The 19,035-nt window shown below is 57.6% G+C and overlaps 2 protein-coding genes across 2 annotated transcripts; both read left to right on the plus strand.

Annotated features, from left to right (window-relative positions):
- The first annotated feature begins 9,046 nt into the window (after positions 1-9,046).
- Positions 9,047-9,553, plus strand: RNF224 (ring finger protein 224). Its single transcript, XM_026064018.1, has one exon. The coding sequence runs from the start codon at positions 9,047-9,049 to the stop codon at positions 9,551-9,553; it is 507 nt and encodes a 168-aa protein (XP_025919803.1).
- A 6,372-nt stretch (positions 9,554-15,925) lies between these two features.
- On the plus strand, positions 15,926-17,744 carry LRRC26 (leucine rich repeat containing 26). The gene is made up of 2 exons (XM_026064030.1): positions 15,926-16,493; positions 17,485-17,744. Exons 1-2 carry the CDS (start codon positions 15,950-15,952, stop codon positions 17,742-17,744), a joined length of 804 nt encoding a protein of 267 aa, XP_025919815.1. The 5' UTR covers positions 15,926-15,949.
- The last annotated feature ends 1,291 nt before the right edge of the window (positions 17,745-19,035 follow it).

Genomic DNA, 19,035 nt, shown 5'->3' on the forward strand with positions numbered 1-19,035 from the left:
AGCCGGCCGGAGTGCGGCTCGGTGAGTGCCGGGACCGGCCCCGCTGCTCCCTCTTCCCGGGTCTTTCCCTGCCTGTCCGGGACCCCTCGCTGCCTGACTTGGTCCCCTTCTCTGCCTGTCTCGGTCCCCTTCTCTGCCTGCCTCGGTTGCCTTCTCTGCCTCTTTGCCTGCCCCGTCCCGGTCCCGTCCCAGCTTGCCTCACTTCCCCCTCTCTCCCTGCTCCCGTTCTCCTTCTCCCCTTTGCCTGCCCGTCCGCCTTCCGTTCTGCTTGCTTGCCCCTGCCCTGTCCCTTCATTGCCCCTGCTTCTGCCTGCCCTTCACCTCCAGCCCCTTCCTCCCCCACCTCTCCCCAGTACCTGCCCCTCCTTTCTCAGAAACGTGCCTCCCCACCAAAAACTCTTACCCCACCCCATATCCCTTTCTGCACCCTGTTTCCCACTCAGGACCCCCTCCTTCATCTCAGCACCCTGCCTGCCCCTGTGTCCTCTCCCTCCTCCCTTCCTTCTCTGCCGTCTCTGCTCTCAGACCACATGTCTGAAATATATGGTCGGTCGTGCGTTGGGGGCTCATGGGACTGGCAGGGAGGACTGAACAAAGTTCTGTCCCCGTTCCCAAACTGGGGGTCCCTTCCCCAGTGCCATGGGAACAGCCCTTGGCACTGATACCCTACGGCACTTTGGAGCTGGCAGATCCCCCTGTGTCCTGAGTTAAAGTGGTCTTTCTTTTGTAGGTGGTGGGAGGTGAGAGACAGCCTGCTTGCTCTGCAGCTGCCAGCCGGGACGTGTGTGCTGACAAGGAACCGGGAGGAGCAGGGGACATGGATCGTGGTGCCACCCTTGAGAATCCCTACGCCAGTGTGGACATCCCACGGGCCCAGTTTCAGCACAGCTTCATCACTCGATACCTGAAGGATGAGCCCTCTTCACCCACAGTGATTGCCAACCCTGCCACAGTGCCCACGTACAGCTTGGAGGAGCAGGCAAACCATGCCAGCATGGCCAGCTGGAACAGTCAGACCATTTCCACTGAGAAGTCCTGGTCTCGGCCATATAACCCCTATGCCAGCCTGAAGATGCTCAGTGGGACATCCCCTGACTCCTTCTACACAGTCAGTCTGGACAACTCATCCAAGGACCATGAGCACAAGGTGAATGGGGGAAACTGCTGCTATAAGTACTGCCCCTGCTGCAGAAAGTGCTGCTGTGTTGTCTCCTAAAGGCCCTCACTGCGAGCTCTGAATGTGCCAACCGCGGGTCCGTGCCGGGCAGCCCCACAGGGACCTGGCTGCCCAGCCTGGGCTTCATGGTGGACAGGGCTGGGAGGTGGCAGTGGAGCTGCCTCCATTACCCACCAGAGCTGGCAGCTTGGAGGTAGCACCAATTTGACTCCAGTGTTGTTTTTCTCCCATGAGCTATGCAGCCAGATTCACCAGTGATGGGCACCTGCCAGGTCCTGAGAGCCCAATGTGGTGTGGCTGGGGAGAAACACAAGTCCCCCACTGCCCCAGCAAGGTCTGGGTGCCCTGAGCATGGTGTGTGCCAACGCAGATGCCCACCAAGAAAGGCTTGCACCGGGACTGTTTGAGCCTGTGAACCTGCCATCCTTGGCCATGGCTGCCAGTCCAGCCTTGCAGGGAAACCTACAACTCTGAAGAAGGCTCAGGCTTTGTCTGCACACCAGAAGGCAAGTCTGGATGATGGCAACAACGTGTACGTGGCAGAGGTTGGTGGAGAAGGCAGGCGGTGTTGCTGTCTCAGAGGGGGGGGCAAAAAGTCAGGCCATGCCTGAGACTTTCTGGAACTCAAACTGTCCCCCCCAGGCTGGGACAGAGATCCCCACCTCTTCAGAGTCAAGGGGTCACCCCCACACAGCATCACGGGGATGCTGTAAAGCCCTGTGCCAAGCAGCTCTGAGTGGATACCACTTCTCTTCGCCATGCTGCCCATGGGACGGAGGGAAGGAGACAGGAAGGACAGGCAGACAAAGTGTGGCAGAGTGCCGGGCACTGCTCCAGGGCAGCACCTGACAGCACGGGTTCAGGTGTCTAAAGTCTGGGTGCTAGGAAACCACCGGCCTGCCTCATTTCCTCCTCCTGGGCTCACCAGGCTTGGTGGAGCGCTCAGTGGCAGCACATCCCCCCACACTGGTCTGCGTTTGGGCTCTGAGCCCGGTTCGGCTTGGCCCCAGCACCGTGCAGGCACCCAGCACCAGAAGTGGAGTAGTCCTGGGGCATCCTCCTTCAAGCAGTTCCCAAAGCAGATTCCCAGCGTGAACTTTCTGCAACAACTGGGCAAGGAGCAAGGCAAGCGTGGAGCCCGCTTGCCTCTTTGCAGCTTGCTGGGGCAGCCCCTGAGTTCGTTTTCGGCTGAAGTTGGCACACCGGAMCTGGAACAAGCATGCTGTTGTCCTTGCGGAGCAGTGCATCCCACGGCTGGCTGGCTGTGCTGCGAGGTGATAGTCTGCGTAAGCAAATGCGTCTGCTGCAGGAACTGCCTCTGTCTTCACACTGGCGGTCAGGACAGGGGCTTGGAAAGAATGTGTGTGTTAGCAGATGACTTCAGTGCACTGCAAATAAAATTACAGACATCTCCTCCCTTGCCAAGGTACGCCTCTTCCCTCCACCCTGTTTTTTCCGGGTTTCTTATGTTACTTCTTGCTTCTTCAGTCGGGCTGTGCCTGGCCCCAAGTGGGACTGGGGGGCCCAGAGCTGTGTAAGCACAATGCAGGAATGGCACACAGCTCTCTCCTCCTCCCCAAACCAGGGGGCAGGACACTTAACTGTTTCACTGCTGACTGCAGCAGCAGAAATGGCCTGCTGAGCTCTTAATCTTACTGCTGCCCTTTGCCCCTGTTGCCAGCCTGCCTCCCACTGCTCCCGTTGCCAAGGCATTTCCAGTATAGCCCCTGCCTGTCTGGGGATACTGGCTGGTGCTAGGCCAGACTGTGCCAGGTTGGATGTCTGTCCCTTGGAAAGAGAAAGCCCAGCTTTGCAGGGGGCAGAGGAAGGGGTAGGTTCCTGGCAGGGCCAGCTGGGTGCTGGTGGGGGGTGGTCTTTGAGGCACTGCCCAAGCTTGCTGAGACCCACCTAGGAGCCCACAACCATCTGGGAGCCCACCACCACTGGGAGCCCTGTGGCTCTGCTTTGCCCTTTGCAGTGCTTCTGGGTAGCGAGGGTCTGACAGAGGTGCAGGGTATGGCCCTGCCACTCTAGCCCCTCTGCCCAGACCCCCTTCACTTGCCAGCAGAACCTGTGCCTGTGGGTGGTATAGGGGGTGGTGCTGCTTGCAGGAAGATGTTGGCAGGGACACAGCCCTGTGCAACCCCACCCCAGCACAAGGAGCTCTGTTGTTCAGCCTGCCTGAACTGCTGTCAGTGCTAACATGGAAACCAGGGAGATCCACCCCTTGTTTGCTTTCCCTGCTGCCCTGTCCTCGATGCCAGGCTTTCCCTGCTGCAGAGCCCACCCACAGTGTGGCTGAGATCTTCTGGGCAGGGAGGTGGTGTCACAGACACCATGGGTGCTTGGCTGAAGTGCCCTGCCCACAGAGGTGGCTTGGCATCCCTAAGGTCCAGCATGCTCTGTGGGGGCAGATGTGGTTCTCAGGGGCTGGCCCAAAGCAGAAGAGCATCGTGCATGGCACTTTCAGCAGAGCCCTCAGACTGGCAGGTTCTGCTTCACCAGGGAGGGTCGAGCGGCTCTGCTCTGCCCTGCCCCCATGACGTGGCCAAGGGAAGACAGGATGTGGTAGCCTGGCCCAGGCAAAATGCTGGCAGGACACAGTGTCCGCTGGCAGCACGGTACGTGTCACCACTGCCCTTCGCTCTGCTTAACCTTGGGGTGACGGCAAACAAGCTAGAAGAGGCTAGGCAGAGCACTCCCTGCCAGTCACCTGGGCAATGATTAAGCTGAAGCCAGCAGAAAAGGTGGAGAGGAACAGTGGAGGGCAGAGAGCAGAGTGCCAGAGGGCTGAATACTGCCATCCACATGGAGGGCCCAGGCCTTGGCATGGATGTGCAGGGTTTTGGGTGACATGGACAGCGGTGGGCTCCTGTCTGCACAGTGTGCAGCTTGCTGGGTGTGTGCATCCAGGTCCTGTGGGTGCTCCCCGGGTATGGTTTGTGTTCACCGAGGCTTGGGCGTATGGAAGTTTGCGCTGGGTGACTGGTATCTCCTACGTGCATTAAGTGTGGGTGGTGATGCATAGCCCAAGGAGAGCCTGGCCCACCTGGCCCAGACCTTTACACTCTCCTGATGGCACCTGCTCCTTGTCCCACTGTGTTCAAGGTCTCTGCAGCTCTTGGGGCTGGGTTTAAGATAGGCCTTGGGAAGGGGGTAGGGAAATGTCTGGCTTTGACAGGCCCTTCCCCCTTTTCCCACCAGTGCTTGTAGCTGCTGTTTCCAGATATACCCTCCCCTGTACTCAGATTTGGGGGTTTTCTCAGGTACACCCTGCAGCAGGGCACAGGACAGCAAAGCCAGGGCTTAAGGCTGGTTTCAGACAGCGTGYCCCTTGGTGCCATCCTGAATGGCTTAGCAGATGTGTAGTCCAGTCCCTTGTCACCCAAGGGCTTCCCCACACCTGTAGCTCTGGGGAGGCCAAGGCCCTTGTGTGCTGTGCACAACGACAGCAACCAGCCTCCAAGGGACAGAGCGTGTCTGCAGGCTCCTGGCCCTGTGAGGAGATAGGCTGGCACAGGAGAGCCCAGTATGGCATGTGTGCAATAGGCAGACATGGCTAAAGCTGCCTGGGTGCGTGACCCCCGGATGGGATGTAGCACCTGGGCATTGCAGAGGGCACTGCCACCCAGCTGGGCCAGGGACACGATGGGCCGAGTGTGTATGTGAGGGGCAGGGGTTTTGGCAAGCACTGGGATGGGGTAAGAGGGCTGAGAGAAGTCTGTGTGTTTGGGGATGTGTGTGTGTTTCTATGAGGATGGCCAGCCAGAGGGAGGTGATCGCTGTCCCTGGGCAGGGCCATGTGCATACCTGGGTGTGCGCACAGCCGAGACCGTACCTCTCCCCTGGGTCTGATTTCCTATGGCCAAAGGAGACTGATGTCTGCCTGCCAGGCACCCTGGGGCAGATGAGTCAGGCCAGGCTGGCAGTGGCACTGCAATTCTTTGGAAGGAAGGGTGACTTCTCACCAGCTTTGGGACATGCAAGGAACCAGACATCCCTGGGCACATGGGTTTTGGACAGAGCACACTGTGACCAGGGAGGAGCTGGAGTGGTGCCTATCGGGGTGCCCAGCTCTCCCCTGTCTGCTGACATGGAATATGCTGCCACTCACATCCCCCAAGCATGCATGGGAAATAGGTGCTGCTGAGCTGAATGAGTCTCTCCAAGCTGCCCATTTACCAGTCTGGGAGCAATGTGCAGCCAGGCACTTGGGGAGGCACCACCATGAGCTGGAAGAAGGGATGAATCTCTCCAGCTCTGTGTATATATGCATGTGTGTGGCTGTGTGCCTGTGTGGCTCCATGTGCACCTATGTGCCAGTCTCTGGGCACACACCGAGGGCAAGACAGTAGTGTATGCATGTGCATGGCTTTCTGCATGCAGGTGCACATGCCTTTCTGTGTGCACAGCCCACCAACTGCATATCAACAATGTACATGCGCATGTGTGCAGGTGTGTGCAGGCAAGCATGGCAACATGCCAAATGGCTGTTAGCAGGGAGAAGTGGCGGGGAGACTGGTCTTAAACATTCATTAACTCCACAGAGCAAGCTGGGAAGCACCGATCCCAGCTTGGCCTTGCCCTCAGATGTCAGGGCACAGCAGGAATCCCACTCAGCTGGTTCCTGCTCCACCCGGGGCACAAGCGACTACCCCCCACATCGGCCAGCTGATTCAGCAGAAACTGGCCTGCCCAAGGTCCCCAGCACAGCCCTGCCTCGAACTTGCTGCCCTTCAAGCCCTGGATCGTGGCCAGCTGAGTGAGGGAAGCGCAAAGCCCTGCCACAGGGTGCCACCCTGGATGGACACATGCATTGGGAGCCCACCCAATGCTCACAGCCTGGGCCAGCAGAGATCTGCATCCAGCCCAGAGGGGTGGTGAAAAGCCTGTGTCACAGGAGCAATGGGTGTCAAGCTGCTGTGGGGCAGGAAGAAGGCACACCTGTGGGATGGCAAGCTATGCCTGGCCAGTGTCAGGGTATCGTGGTGCCAAGGGGGGAACAGGACATGGCTGCATTGCTCAGGAGGTGCCAGCACACCCTGCACACCCAAGGAGGACAGGCACTTCCCAGCCTCATGCTGGACTCTGGAAGTGTGGGGGGAGCTTGGGAGCATCTGGGCAACCTGGGGAAAACTTGTGACCTGAGGGCTGCTGTGCTGCCAGGTCTACTGCCTTGCTCCTGAGCACAGGGTGAGAGTCAAGTCTTTCCACAAAGCTCAGTTCCCAGAGTTCAGTGACCCTGTGAGGGTTGGTCTCCAATTCAAAAAACCTATTTCTTGCTGTCAAGCAGTGCTGGAAATGTGGCCCGAGGGTGGCCTAAATGTTTGGCAAGCAGGCAGCAAAGGAGAGCACTGCCTGGCTCTCTGCCTGCTTCACTGCCTGCTCGTGGCTGGAGCAGGGGCTGCTGCCCTCTCCTGCTCCCACGCAGAAATGCTGCTGGGTGTCCCAGGCCTGACAGCCCTGCCCTGGTTCCATGATGTGCTTTTTTTGCCCAGGATCCTGAGTCAGGCTGGGTTCAGGGGCTGCCTCTGCACATCCCCTTTTTAGTCTTTCCTGGTTTGCAGGCCAAAATGCTACTCCTGCTGAGCACCCTCCTTGCAGAGGGTGCGATTTCCTGCTGGACTGAGGGCTGTGCAAGGGGGGCTGGCAGCTGCGGGGGCAGAGCTTGGCATTGCTGGCATCTCCCTTGGGTCATGCATAAGCATAACCCTTGAAGGCCTGGTTGGGGGGGTGCCAGGTTCTTCCCCAGCCATGCCTAGTGATCAGCATCATCCCATCATCACCCAGAGCTGAGGACCAAGGGTTGCTTAGTCACCTTCTCTCCCATATGCTCCATACTAGTGTTGCTCCAGGGTGGAGAAGACCAAGGATGCTCTGGGACCAACCCAAAAGAGGAAAGTACGGGACTGAGCAGGATGCAGCCTGAGAGAGCAAAGCCACGTGGAAAGCCTGGGCTCCACACACCCAACATGAGAACCTGTAGCCTCTGCTGGAAGAGCAAGGGCAGGTCCCAGCGATGTGTCCGGTGGCTTTTCCAGGGAAGTTGAGCTACTGGTCTCCCCCAATCATGCTCTGCCCCTGCCCCCAGCCCACACATTGACTGCAGGCACCAGGCACCCTCCAAGCCACTGCTGCTAGCATAAAGCTTGTGTTCCTCAGCTCCTGTGATTAGCAAGTCTATGAAGTGCACAGGGGAGCTGGGACACCTCTGAGGTGCCCCAGTCCTTCCACCCAGACTTCCCAGAATCTGCCCAGATCAACCCCCCCCCCCCACACACACACACAACCTACTCACCACTGACAGTTTGCCTGCTGGCACCAGTCACAGCGGTCGCCTCAAGACACTGGACAGAGCCTATCCTGCTGCACTGCCCCACACGTGGGCACTGCCAGCTCAGACCCACATGCCAGGCAAGGCTTGAGTCTCAGTGTCCCAGCACCTGTGCCAGCACCTGTCCCAGCACCAACCCCTCCACATCTCCTCTGCTGCTTGCCCAGTCTCCCTAGGCAGGACCCCCCGCTCTACCCATCACCCCCTAGTTGCACCCCCTCCCCAGCAGCCTGAACCACCTGGAAAGGTGCAAGCCGTGTGTGCCCAGGAGCAGCTTTGCTGGCAAGTCGTGGGAAGTCACTGCTGGCCAGCATCTTCCTGGATGTGCCCTGCTGCTGGCAGGTGGCTGGAGGATGTGGAGGACTGTGCCGCTGCTGTTCAAGTACAGCTGATTTCCAAGACCTTTCCACATGCAGGTGAAGCCCAGGGCTCCTCAGCCTCACGCAGAGGGTTTCTTCTGCTGGTTAATGCAGTAAATGCTCCCAGGGCAGCAGTAAGGGAGGGAGAGCTTAGATTTCGGAGGGCTTTGTTATCTGGGTGCTTGTAACCCAATCGCACAGGTTTGGCTTCCCAGCGGCAGATCCAATAGCACAGTTGTCCCTGAAAGGTGAGCCTCTTCCCATTGCCAGAGCCACGAGCAGCCACCTGGACCTGGCTGTAGAGCTGCTCACAGCTCAGGCCCCTGATGCTCTTTGCGGGACTGCCACAGCCCCCTGGGACAGCACAGCCCTTCTGTCACTTCACCTGAGACCCTGGAGGGAGAAGAGCACCTCAGGACAGGTAGGGATGGGGGACTGGGGAGGAGGTGGTGCCTGCATACACCAAAATGCTTGTGATCATGGGTATAGAGGGAGCTGGGTCCTGGTAGACTATGGGACAGGGCCTGAAACATGCTGGCAGATACCAGACCTCCCCCTTCACATGAGGYTGAACCCCTCAGTTCATCTCCACCAGCTTGTGTGGCTGTCACCCTGCTGCTGCCGCCAGCCATGCCAGGGTGGCCTGGTGCAGCCCGGGCAGGGGCGGAGCAGAGCTCTGGAAGGGCCTGACCCATCGGGAGCTGTTCCCCAGCTCAGACGGCTGACCTGCTCCTTCCTACAGGGGGGGTTCCCATGAACCCAGGGCCCACGCAGGTCTCCAGGCAGGTGGGAAGATCCAGCCAGTCACTATTCATCTGCATTTACTCCCGGGGGCAGGAAGGGGCATTTGGCAGAGCTCCCAGCAGGGATGCTGAGTGGCACAGGGGAAAATGCATCCTCCCATGGCTGCAAGGGAGACTCTAGGGCCCCCTTTAGTGGCAGGGTCCTGCTTTTACAGGCAGGGCCAGACATGGAGCAGGAAGGGATGTGCTGGGCAGGGAGCTTGCCCAGACAGCCCCAAGCACCTGCCGTGCAGTGCTGGTGTTTCTCTCTCCCACACCTCGGATGCATCCTGGTCCTCTCAGAGGTGGCATCCATCCCTCTGGCCTTCTCCATGCCCAGATGCCCTCCCCAGCTGCAGGGCTGATGGGCTCCTCTCACCTTCCTCTCCCCAGCATGTCCCAGGCTGGTGGCAGTGCCTGTGCAGAGGACACAGGGCCAGGCACCGAGGTCCACTCCCGTACCCTGAGTCGAGGCAGCCACAGGATTGACTGCATCATCTGCTACTCCTCCTACGACCTGTGCAGCCGGCTGCCACGTCGGCTGTACTGTGGCCATACCTTCTGCCAGGCCTGCCTCAAACGCCTTGATGCCATCGCCAATGAACAGCGCTGGATCCCCTGCCCGCAGTGCCGCCAAAACACGCCCACACCACGCGGCGGAGTGGCAATGCTTGACCTGGACCTGGCCACTTTCCTTGCTGTCAAGGCCGACAAGGAGCATCCCCGGGTGGCTGGCAGGCCCGAGCCTGACTTGGCCACCAAAGGGTCATGCAAAGAGAAGGTGGTCACCCAGCAGCCGTCAGGGCTGTGCCAAGACCCAGTGCCCCAGGCACCGTTCCCCCAAAGTGACTGCTGCCAGCGATGCCTTTGCTGTGGGGTAACAGCTGCCTTTGAGAGCTGAGCAGGCTCTTGGCAGGCTGGGGCTGCTGTGGGCAGTGGGAGGATGGTGCTGCCTGGTGGCACATGGACTGGCAGGGCAGGCAGCAGCTCTGCATAGCTCGGCAGATGGAGCCAGGGCTTCCTGTGCCCAGCATGCTGTGGACAGTCAAGCTCCTAGGGTGCTGTCTGGGCCCTTTTTGAGGACTACCTACCCCTTGAAAGCAGCTCAGCCCCAACCATGCCCAGGGTCTGCATGTGGACAGTAGCAGGGGGGCTGTTCCTGGGTCACAGCAGCTCATAAAGGGCCTCAGCTTGTACAGAGCTCCTTGCCTATCCTGCCAGGATTTGGGGCAACAGAAGGTGGGATGAGGATACACCCACCCCTTCATCCTGCCTATCCATCCCTCTGACAACTCTGAAATCTGGTCCAGCCATCACAGATGTCTCCTGGAGCCTGGCCCAGGGCTTGCTGATGCCTGGCTTCTCCATGCATGCCACTCCACAGCAGGGACACCTCAGCCAAGTGTCCCACCAGGCAGGGTACAAGGGGAGCCTGGCACAACACAGAAAAGCAGAGATGCTTTGGAGAGTATGTCTGATATCCAAAAACTTCATGTCTATTAAACAACTCTCTGTTGGCCCTGCTGTGCTGCATGTGTTGATCCTATTTATCGGCAAGCCTCATGTTAGCATGGGTAAGCCCTGCTGCCTGGTGCAGGAGAATGAAGTGACCTGGCCTGCCAGTTACTTTCCTCTGTTTACTCTGTTTGCCATTTGCATTAAAAATTTGGGTGTTGGGGTAGCTGGACAGTTAACAGTGAAGATGACACAGTCACGAGGGGGCCAGTAGCAGTAGCAGGGAGGCTTTTGCCATGACACAGCTCCATCTCTTGAGATTTATCTGGCTGTCACTTGCTTTGCTCAAATCTGGGATGTCCACCCAAAGTGAGCTCCTGATCAGCCCCATGCTCTGCTGCTCATGCTAGTTTTAGTCATGCTACCTAAAATTCTTCCCACCTCCCTGCCTGCATGCACATACATAGCCTGTACATAAACTCCACTATTGTTTCCATGACTGGGCTGTCAGTCCTGATTCCGCGCCTGAATACAAACGGGGGACTGCAAAGACAACAGCCTAAACAGGAAGGTCTAGATTGTATCAGAGATCAAATGGAGAGGTCTGGGGCACACTGGAGTGATAATAAAGTTCTTAGGTAGGACTGGAAAGACTGAGGGTTGCCAGTGCAGCTCTTGTGGTCCTTCCTCAGAGTCCATTTTCTGCTTCCTTTTCCCATGTGGTTTATGAACTCTTACAATATCCCAGCTTCAAGCATTGCTGGCTAGCCCTCAGGTCTCAGCAGGGGACCTCAGCCTGTGCCTCCTTGGAGCCAGCAGTGATTTCATGTCCCCCTCCTAGTGCTTGGCTGTCTGCTGCACTGGCTGCCAGGGCTGTGGCTGGAGCCCATCTCCCATGCCATGTACAGGACCCATGTTGTATATGTCTGTTCACAATTCTGCCACATGGTGTCACTTGCCAGAAAAAAGTCAGCATTCTGAGATCTGCTCAGCATGGGGACCCTCTGGCAACAGGAGCAGGCACTGCAGAAAGGGTGCTACCTGGGATGCCCCAGTCAGACAGGACTGGGCAGAGATGAGGGTGCCCAACAGGATAGCAGAAGCATGGTGTGGTTCAGGGACTGTAACCCCACTGCATCTCTGCCCCATTCTGTATTTACACCCTCACCTGAGTCCTTTGGTGACCACCAACACTCCAGTTGTGGGGGGGACCACTCCAGGACCCCTGCTTTTTGCGAGGTCTGAACGGTGAGCCTTATTGCCCCTGGGATGCTCTTGAATGGGCCCAGATGCATCGTTGAGGGCATCTGTTTTGTGCCATGGGTCCACCACTGACTGTGTGATGCTATCAGCCTCTCTGGCCCCAGGGTGTGAGATCCTGTGAGGGCAGCACCATACCCCAGCCTTGTGCCCCATCAGTGCTCCTGGGATGGGGGCACAGCAAGGTGCTCTTCTGGGCTCAGTGTACCCAGACTGAGCTGGCTGGGTCCTGTCACTGACAAGCCCCCTCCCTCACCCTTTCCCCTTTGCTCTGGGTGGGAGCAGTCCAGGCACAGTAGGAGTCAGTGGAGATCCTCAGATCTTCAATTACATGGAATCACTCAAGAAATTAAAGTCTTCAAGGATGGGATAAAAATTGGACCTATGGTCTTAAAGCTCATTCCCCTCCATCTTTATGTGCCCCTGCCCTGGGCTGGCCAGGGACTTGCTCCCACCCTTGCAGGCTCAGGCATGGAGACCTCCTGCCTCCCTACCCAAGCAGAACTCCCCTTGGGAGTACACACTGGAGCAGGGAGCCCCAGAGAAATGTAATAGCAGGGTGGTAAATGCAAATGTCAGTGCTGTGAAGCTGAGCATTGCAGGCCCTGAATATTCTGCTCCCAGCAGAGCCACGGCCTCTCCTGGGTTGGTGTTGGAAACTTTAGAAAGGGAGGGGTCCCATCACATCAAGATGTTTGGGCTGTGGGGGAGCTGCCAATGCCTTCCACTGCTGGAGGGTTCAAGGCTATTGCTAGGAGATTGCTGTCACCTGGCAGGACATGTTTGCTCCAGTCCTCACTGAGCTGCTTTGGTTTGCAAATACTCCACAGCTGGAAGGTGAGAACTGACTGGGAATGGCCCCATCCCTGCTCCAGGCATAGCTCCATACAAAACAGAGCAGCTGTTAGCGGGACTCTGAGCTCACCTGGCACCCTGGGCCTGGCTCTTCGGTGGTGGAGGGTGACAAATGACCCTGGTTCCTTGTCCCTGGTCCTGTTTCTTCACCTTCATGCCCACCACACCTGCTCCATCGCATCCCTCCAGCCTCTCGACCAAACTAGAAAGCCGTGTCCCTGGCCATGTGTCTCTGCACATGTCCCTGCTCCCTCCCAGACAGGGGCTGGTCTCTGAAGGAGTTTATCTGCCTCTCCATCACATCATTTGGGGAATGACATTGGCATGCTGGTTGGGCACCCTGGATTCGCTCTCGTCAGCCAGAGCAAGGCTGACTTTGAGCACTCCGCCTTGGGGACTGCTTCAACAGTCCTCCCCAGGTCTGTCCGTGTGCAGTGCTCCATGTAGCAGATGTTAAAGGTGCAGGTCGCAGACCTGTGCTGTGAACTCAAAGTTCAGGAGCTGCAGTACGACGTCAAACTGCTCCATGCAGTCTGAGACAGCTCCAGCCTGCAGGGACATAGGGAGCTTTTCCTTTGCAAACTTGGGTCTCCAAGAACAGCATGCCCCAGACCTGGTGATGGGCTTAGGAATGGGAAGGCTCCTGAGAGAGACAGCAGCTCCCTGCACAGCCAGTGGTGCCCCAGGACGGTAAGGACACTGACTGGGAGCCCCACAGAGCTGGTGATTCTGAGCCCTGGGCTGGGGGGTTGCAGGCAGTGCCATTTGGGTTGGAGCCCAAACCCATAGGAAACCCACCACCATCGTGATAGGGGAGGAGGGCACTGGACTGTCACTGCTACCCTGTGAGCAACTGGCCTAGTGACTACAGCCCTTGCTAGGGAAGGGAACCTGGGCTCTTTCCACAGGGTGCCATGTGTCCCTCCCAGGAGAAGGAGGTGGTGACAGGGACCCAGGCAAGAGGGGGACAGTGTCAAATGGTCTGGACTGGCTTTGGGAAGGAGTGCTTGTAGACTGGGCATCTCTCCTCAGCTCTACTCTGACTTGCTCTTGTACCTGAACCCATCCTTTACACTTCTCAGTGCTCCTTCCCTATGGCCCTGGGTCACTTGCAAGGTTGCAGGGCTGAGGAAAGTGTGCAGCTGGGTAGGCTGTCAGGGGGACAACTAGGAGAAATGCCTGTGCCCTGTGTATCCGCCTCTCCAAACACAAAGGAGCCATTACCTGTGGGATCCAAGGGCACCCAGAAAAGGCCATGCAGCCAGTGATGCCGGGGCCCAGCACCCTCCTGAGTGCTCACAGTATGAGTGAAGGGGGATAGTGGTGGGCACTGCTGGGGAACAGGGCCACAAAGGGGTCACCAGCTTGCAAGTGCAGTGGCAGGGTTAGTGGGGCTACCACACGGGATGCCAGCCCTCCTGACCAATTCCAAACCAGCCTGGCAAGGGGACAAAGCTGTGGCCCCACAGCTGCAGCATGCACCACACTGAGCAGTCAGCTGGGTGCAGCCTAGGCATGTGAAATGGGAGCAAGGCCAGGCACAACCGGCAAGAGCCCTGCACTTGGCCTGTGGCCAAGGCAGGGAGTATGCCGTGGACGTTCCTCATCCTGCATACCATCAGAGTGAGCAGCAGATTGGCAACGAGGGGGCTAGAAGAGAGAGTTGAGGTAGGTTCAGGGCCTCCTGGGCTCTCTGAGCACAATAGCTGGAAACTGCCATGCTTTTAATAAGATTTTTTTCCCCTCAATAAATTTTGCACATCCCATTTGATTTCAGAGGGCCAGAGGAAGTGGGCAATGCATCCTGCAAGGAGGAAGAGCATTTTGGGACAGGGATCCCCTACAATTCAGGTCCCCAAAGAGTCTGCAGCTGCTGGGGGTGCTGGCAGGGTCAGTCAGTGCTACCACTCCATGTGGCTGCGGGTTCATGCCCTGCTTCGGGGCAGGGCTGGGCTGTGCTAGAGGATTCTTCTGAATTATTTCCAGATGGGGATTAATGCAGCAAACCAAGTTTGCTGCAGGATAGATAAACAAACCAAAGTTCCTCTGGATGCTGTTAATAAACCGGTCTGCCTGCTGATTCTGCCCACAATCTGGGAGTGCCTCATTCCCGGCCTGGGGTGCAGGTGTACACTCTGCCTTGCTGCCCTTTGAGTGCTTTTGCTGTGGGGCAGGGGTGGCAGGGATTTCCTTTGGGCCATGAATGCTGAGGGATCCCAAATGGCAAAGGGGCTCCAAGAGCGTATTTTGAGGACAGTCTCTCTGCTCCCAGCCACAGTGTTGGACTCTGGGTGGGATGAAGCACTTCCAGCTGACCCTCCCCTCAAGTCTTCTGTATCTTGCTGATGGATAAAATGTCCTGCTGCCCACAAGTCTCCATATAGGCATTGAGAAGGCCTTTGTAGGGCCACAGGGAGAGCCTGGCTCTGGCTCTGGTGTGGCCAGCAGACTTGAGCCTTGCCATGGAAAGCAGGTGCTGGGGATTGAATCTTCTCCTTGCTAGCCTTCTGTTATGGGGTTTCAGACACCTTTGAAACCAGAGGAGGTGTAAACAGGGTGGAGCTAGACTTTGAGCCCTCTCATGCTGGCACTGCTGTGCCAAGGCGAAGGCACACTCGGGTCAGGTGGCTACAGCCCCAAATGTTCATGTTTCTCATTTGTTCTCATGTGGTTGCTCCTGGGTTTCCCCCTGTGTGCACACTGACACGTTTGTGTATGTGAGTGTGCATGAGGGGACGGCCCAAGTYTCCCAAATCCTTTAGCACAAGCTGTCCTGGGGCAGTCTGGAGTAGCAGTCAGAGCACCCTGGTCAGCAAGGATACCTGGACAGGCTGGCGGTGGTGTGGGCCAGCAACCTGTGTCCCGCCAGCTGCAATGCACCTCCATCACCCCAGGGCAGGAGCTCCAGAGGATCCTCTGGGGATAAGGAGGCTGGTTGACCCAGCAGACTCAGCTCGCCATCTCTCCTTATGTTGGCATGGCTTGTGGTCTCCCACTACATGCAAACAGAGCCCAAGGAAAGGAGTGGGGTGGGCAGTGGCTCCTAGCAGAGCTCCCCATTGAGAATTTCCTGGGCATGGTAGGGCCAGCACAGGAGATGGGATTAGACCTGTCCGTAATATGGCTTAAACTTTGTCCCATCGCAGCCAGCTACGGGGGCCCTGGGTCCATATACCCCTCTGTGCATGACGGGGTGGGGGCCAGCACATGCGTGGGGGCTGCTCTGAGGGGAATATGGAGACCAAGAGATGGGTCTGTTTTTCTTACAGCTCTCCAGCCTGCAGCACACACAAGCAGTTAATCCCAGGCTGTGCAGAGCTGGCTCCTTACCTGGCTGGAACAGTGCCTGGCAGGGGGAGGGATGAGGGCACGGCTCCGCACCTTGCCAGGGCAGGCATCACTGCAAAAATATTTGCTAAGAAAAGTGCAGCTCCACCCTGAGGAAAGCTGAGGCCGGACGTGCAGCTGGCTCCGGGTTTGCATACGGAGGGTGGTGGTGAGCCGCATTTGGGCAAATGTGAGTGGCTACCAGGAGCCGAACACATCGACCTAGGAGCCAGGCACTCTCCGGCACCTCTGCTCTGCACCCCAGGCCCACCCAAGGGTGCCTGGCAGGGTAAGCCTACAGGCTGCGTGTGGCTGGGCAAGGCGACAGGCACTAGGAACGCACCTTTAGGGGAATCTCAGCACTGGAGGTAGGGAGCCCTTGCCATCTCAGTGGGCAGCTATGGGCAGCTGGAGGGGCCTGGGCACCTTGATCGCCTGCCTGTTCCTCCTGCGCCTGCTGCCCTCACCAGCATGCCCAGCTGCCTGTCATTGCTCCGCGGGGGAGGTGGACTGCACCGAACGTGACCTGCACGAGGTGCCACAGAACCTATCAGCCAATATCAGCACCCTGTGGCTTGGCTACAACTTCATCACCGTGCTCAGGCCAGGCTCCTTCCCCTTCCTGCCGGTGCTGCTGCGGCTCAGCCTGCCTCACAACCACCTGGGGACGATCCACAGCCAGGCCCTGGTGGGGCTCGGGGCACTGCAGGAGCTGGACCTCAGCAACAACTACCTTACTGTGCTGACCTCGGAAACCTTCCTGCCCCTCATCAGCTTGGTCATGCTCAACCTGGGCAGCAACAGGCTGGGGGAGCTAGAGCCCAGGGTGCTGTATGCCCTGCCGCAGCTCCAAGTGCTCTTCCTGCACAGCAACCCCTGGGTGTGTACCTGCAGCATCCAGTCCCTCTGGCACTGGCTCAGTCACAACAGGGAAAAAATGAAAGGTAAGTGTGCAGAGGGCTCTGTCCCCATCCTCTCCACCCTCTCCAGGTGGGCCAGGCACCCGTGTCAGGCCTGAGGCTGGATCTCAGCACCGTGGCTGCCAGCAGCTGTGGGCCCATATGGGAGCCTACACCTTGGGCACCACAACACAGTTCACTGCCCAGTGCAGGGTACAGTGAGGTTCCCCACGCCCCATACCAGGCCATGGAGTCTCTTGTGTCCCCCTGGGTGATCATGTCCCTGGGTCTGGTCCCTGGTGTCCACCCTCAGGTGGCTGGTGTATGGTTCTTGGTCACTAGCAAGGATTTTCTGGAGAGCTGGATGGGACCATGTCCCCACCACTGACACCAGTCCAGCCACAGTGAGGGCAAGGGGCATTGAGCAATGGTTATCTGAGGGGCCAAGAAGAGCCTGCATATCAGGATGGGCACCACCCCTGACTCTGCCAATGCTCACTGCCTTCATCGCCTCACCCCTTCCCCACTGTCTTCATGCCAGTCTGATCCTTTGTTTCCTTCCCTTGGGAGCCTTGGTGAGAGAAACCTGCCTGTGAGGTCTCTCCCTCTGCCGCCATATGTTCCCGTTTGCTGCTGCCTTGAGTGCCTGCCTGTCTTTGCCTGAGCTGGCTGGGGACTTTCTGTGGCATTGCCAGGTTCGCTGCCCGCTGCTCCCCATGTCCCATCACATCCCGTCCTGCCCCAATCCCATTTTCCAGTCTTGTCAGGCCCTCTCCAGCACTGTCCCAACCCCACCATTTCTTCCCTCTTCCCAAGCCATGGGATGCAGGAAAACCCCAAAACCTTCCTGCTCCCCATCTTTGCACCCTGCCCTGGACTATCTTAGCCCACCTGGCTGCACAGTCCTTATCCACCTGCCCATGTCCCATCTGTCCCATTCAGACCTGGCATTCCCCTGCCCATGACACCCACCTACCCTGTCCCAGCTGCCAGTGTGCCCAGGTACTTGCCCATCAGCGCTATGTTTCTCTTCCAGAGAAGAGTTTGCTCTTGTGCAGATTCCCAGAGCAGCTGAACAAGTATCCAATCATGGCCTTCAAGAATGAGTCCTTCAGGCAATGCCGAGAGAACTCACTGCTTGCCCAGGACTACGCCTTCTTTCTGCTCATTGGACCATTCTCTTTCCTGGCCAGCATCTTCCTCTGCATTTTCATGGGCTCCATCACTGTTGTTTGCCACAAGCTGCAGAAAGAATCACACTCCTGGAGGAGATTTCCTGTCTGCAGAGGGCGCTGAGGCAAGGCAAGCAGGCACTTGACAGGCCATGGTCCATGCCCTTTGCAGATGCCTACACCCAGCCATTGCAAATGTTTCCCTGCAAACCAGCGAGAGGATGTTCTCTTCCTGGAACTTGTTTTCTTTCCTCCTCCCAGTGTCCCCAGAATTGGTGCCAAGCGAGGATCCTCTGCACCCACTGCCAGGGTAAGCAGCCTCCAGCCCAGCCCTCATGCAGGACACAGACTGGCTGCAAAGGCTCCCCACATTTCAGGAGGCACCCCTAAGCCTCCTGTTGACCTGCACATCCACTTCCCTGGGGATCCTTTTCCTCTAGTGCATCCCATCCTCTTCCTCCTGCTCCCCAGAGGCCTCTGTCTGCCTTTGGGTGCACCCTAAGGGTCGTTGTTTGCCTTTCGATTCCCTCCAAAGCCCTCCTTGTGCTTTCTGGTGACCCCAGTGTCCTCCATCTGGCATTCAGTGACCCAAGCAGCCTCAGGGTGCCTTTCAGTGTTCCCCAGATCCCTTGTTTTGGCTTTTGGTGCATCCAAACACCTTCTGTTTGGCTTTCTGTGCCCCTGCCAGGCCTAGGTCTGTCTTTTGGTGCACCTCAGAGCCCTCTGTGTGCCTTCTGGTGCACCTGAAGACCCTGTGTGCCTTTCAGTGCAAACCAGAACCCTTTATTTGGCTTTCAGGATGCCCCAGAGCCTCCACGTGTCTCTCAGAGAGCCCAAGACCCCACCATGTGCTGCCCAAGAAGGGAGTAGGTTGCAAAATCTTTCTCCCCTGATAGCTTTTCCCCTGAGCTGTGTTGGCTCAGCCAATCTAGGACTAGGGTTAGGGTAAAAGTTATGGTTTGGAAAGAGATAATGCCTAGAGCTCCTATTAGTGTGGGGCTGCAAAGAGGCTGCCAAAAGAAGGTATGGGCTGCAAAAAAGTTTCTCCCCGATAGCTTTTCCCCTGTGCTATAGTTAGGAGATTGGCCAAGGCTCATCCGAGGCGAAGGTCTAGGTTTAGCATTAAGGTTGGGAGCAAGACAAATGCCCCAGAAACCTTCATATTCATTTTGTTGCCCCCCAAAGTCCCCATTTTACCTGTAAGTCTAAGCCAGCATGATTGGATTCCCTTCCATGCACCCCAGACCGTCACATGTCTTTCCATGCATGCTGGTGGCCTCCAGGTGCCTTTTGGTGCCTTCCATAGCACTCCTTTGGCATCTACATGTAAAGGAAGTCTCTTAGAGACTTTACTCATAAAACTGTTAAAATTCTCTAAGAGATTCCCTTTAAGTGCAGCCATGGGCGGCAGGGAA

The sequence above is a fragment of the Apteryx rowi genome, unplaced genomic scaffold (assembly GCF_003343035.1).
Source record: "Apteryx rowi isolate R43461 unplaced genomic scaffold, aptRow1 scaffold_1011, whole genome shotgun sequence".
Lineage (NCBI taxonomy): Eukaryota > Metazoa > Chordata > Aves > Apterygiformes > Apterygidae > Apteryx > Apteryx rowi.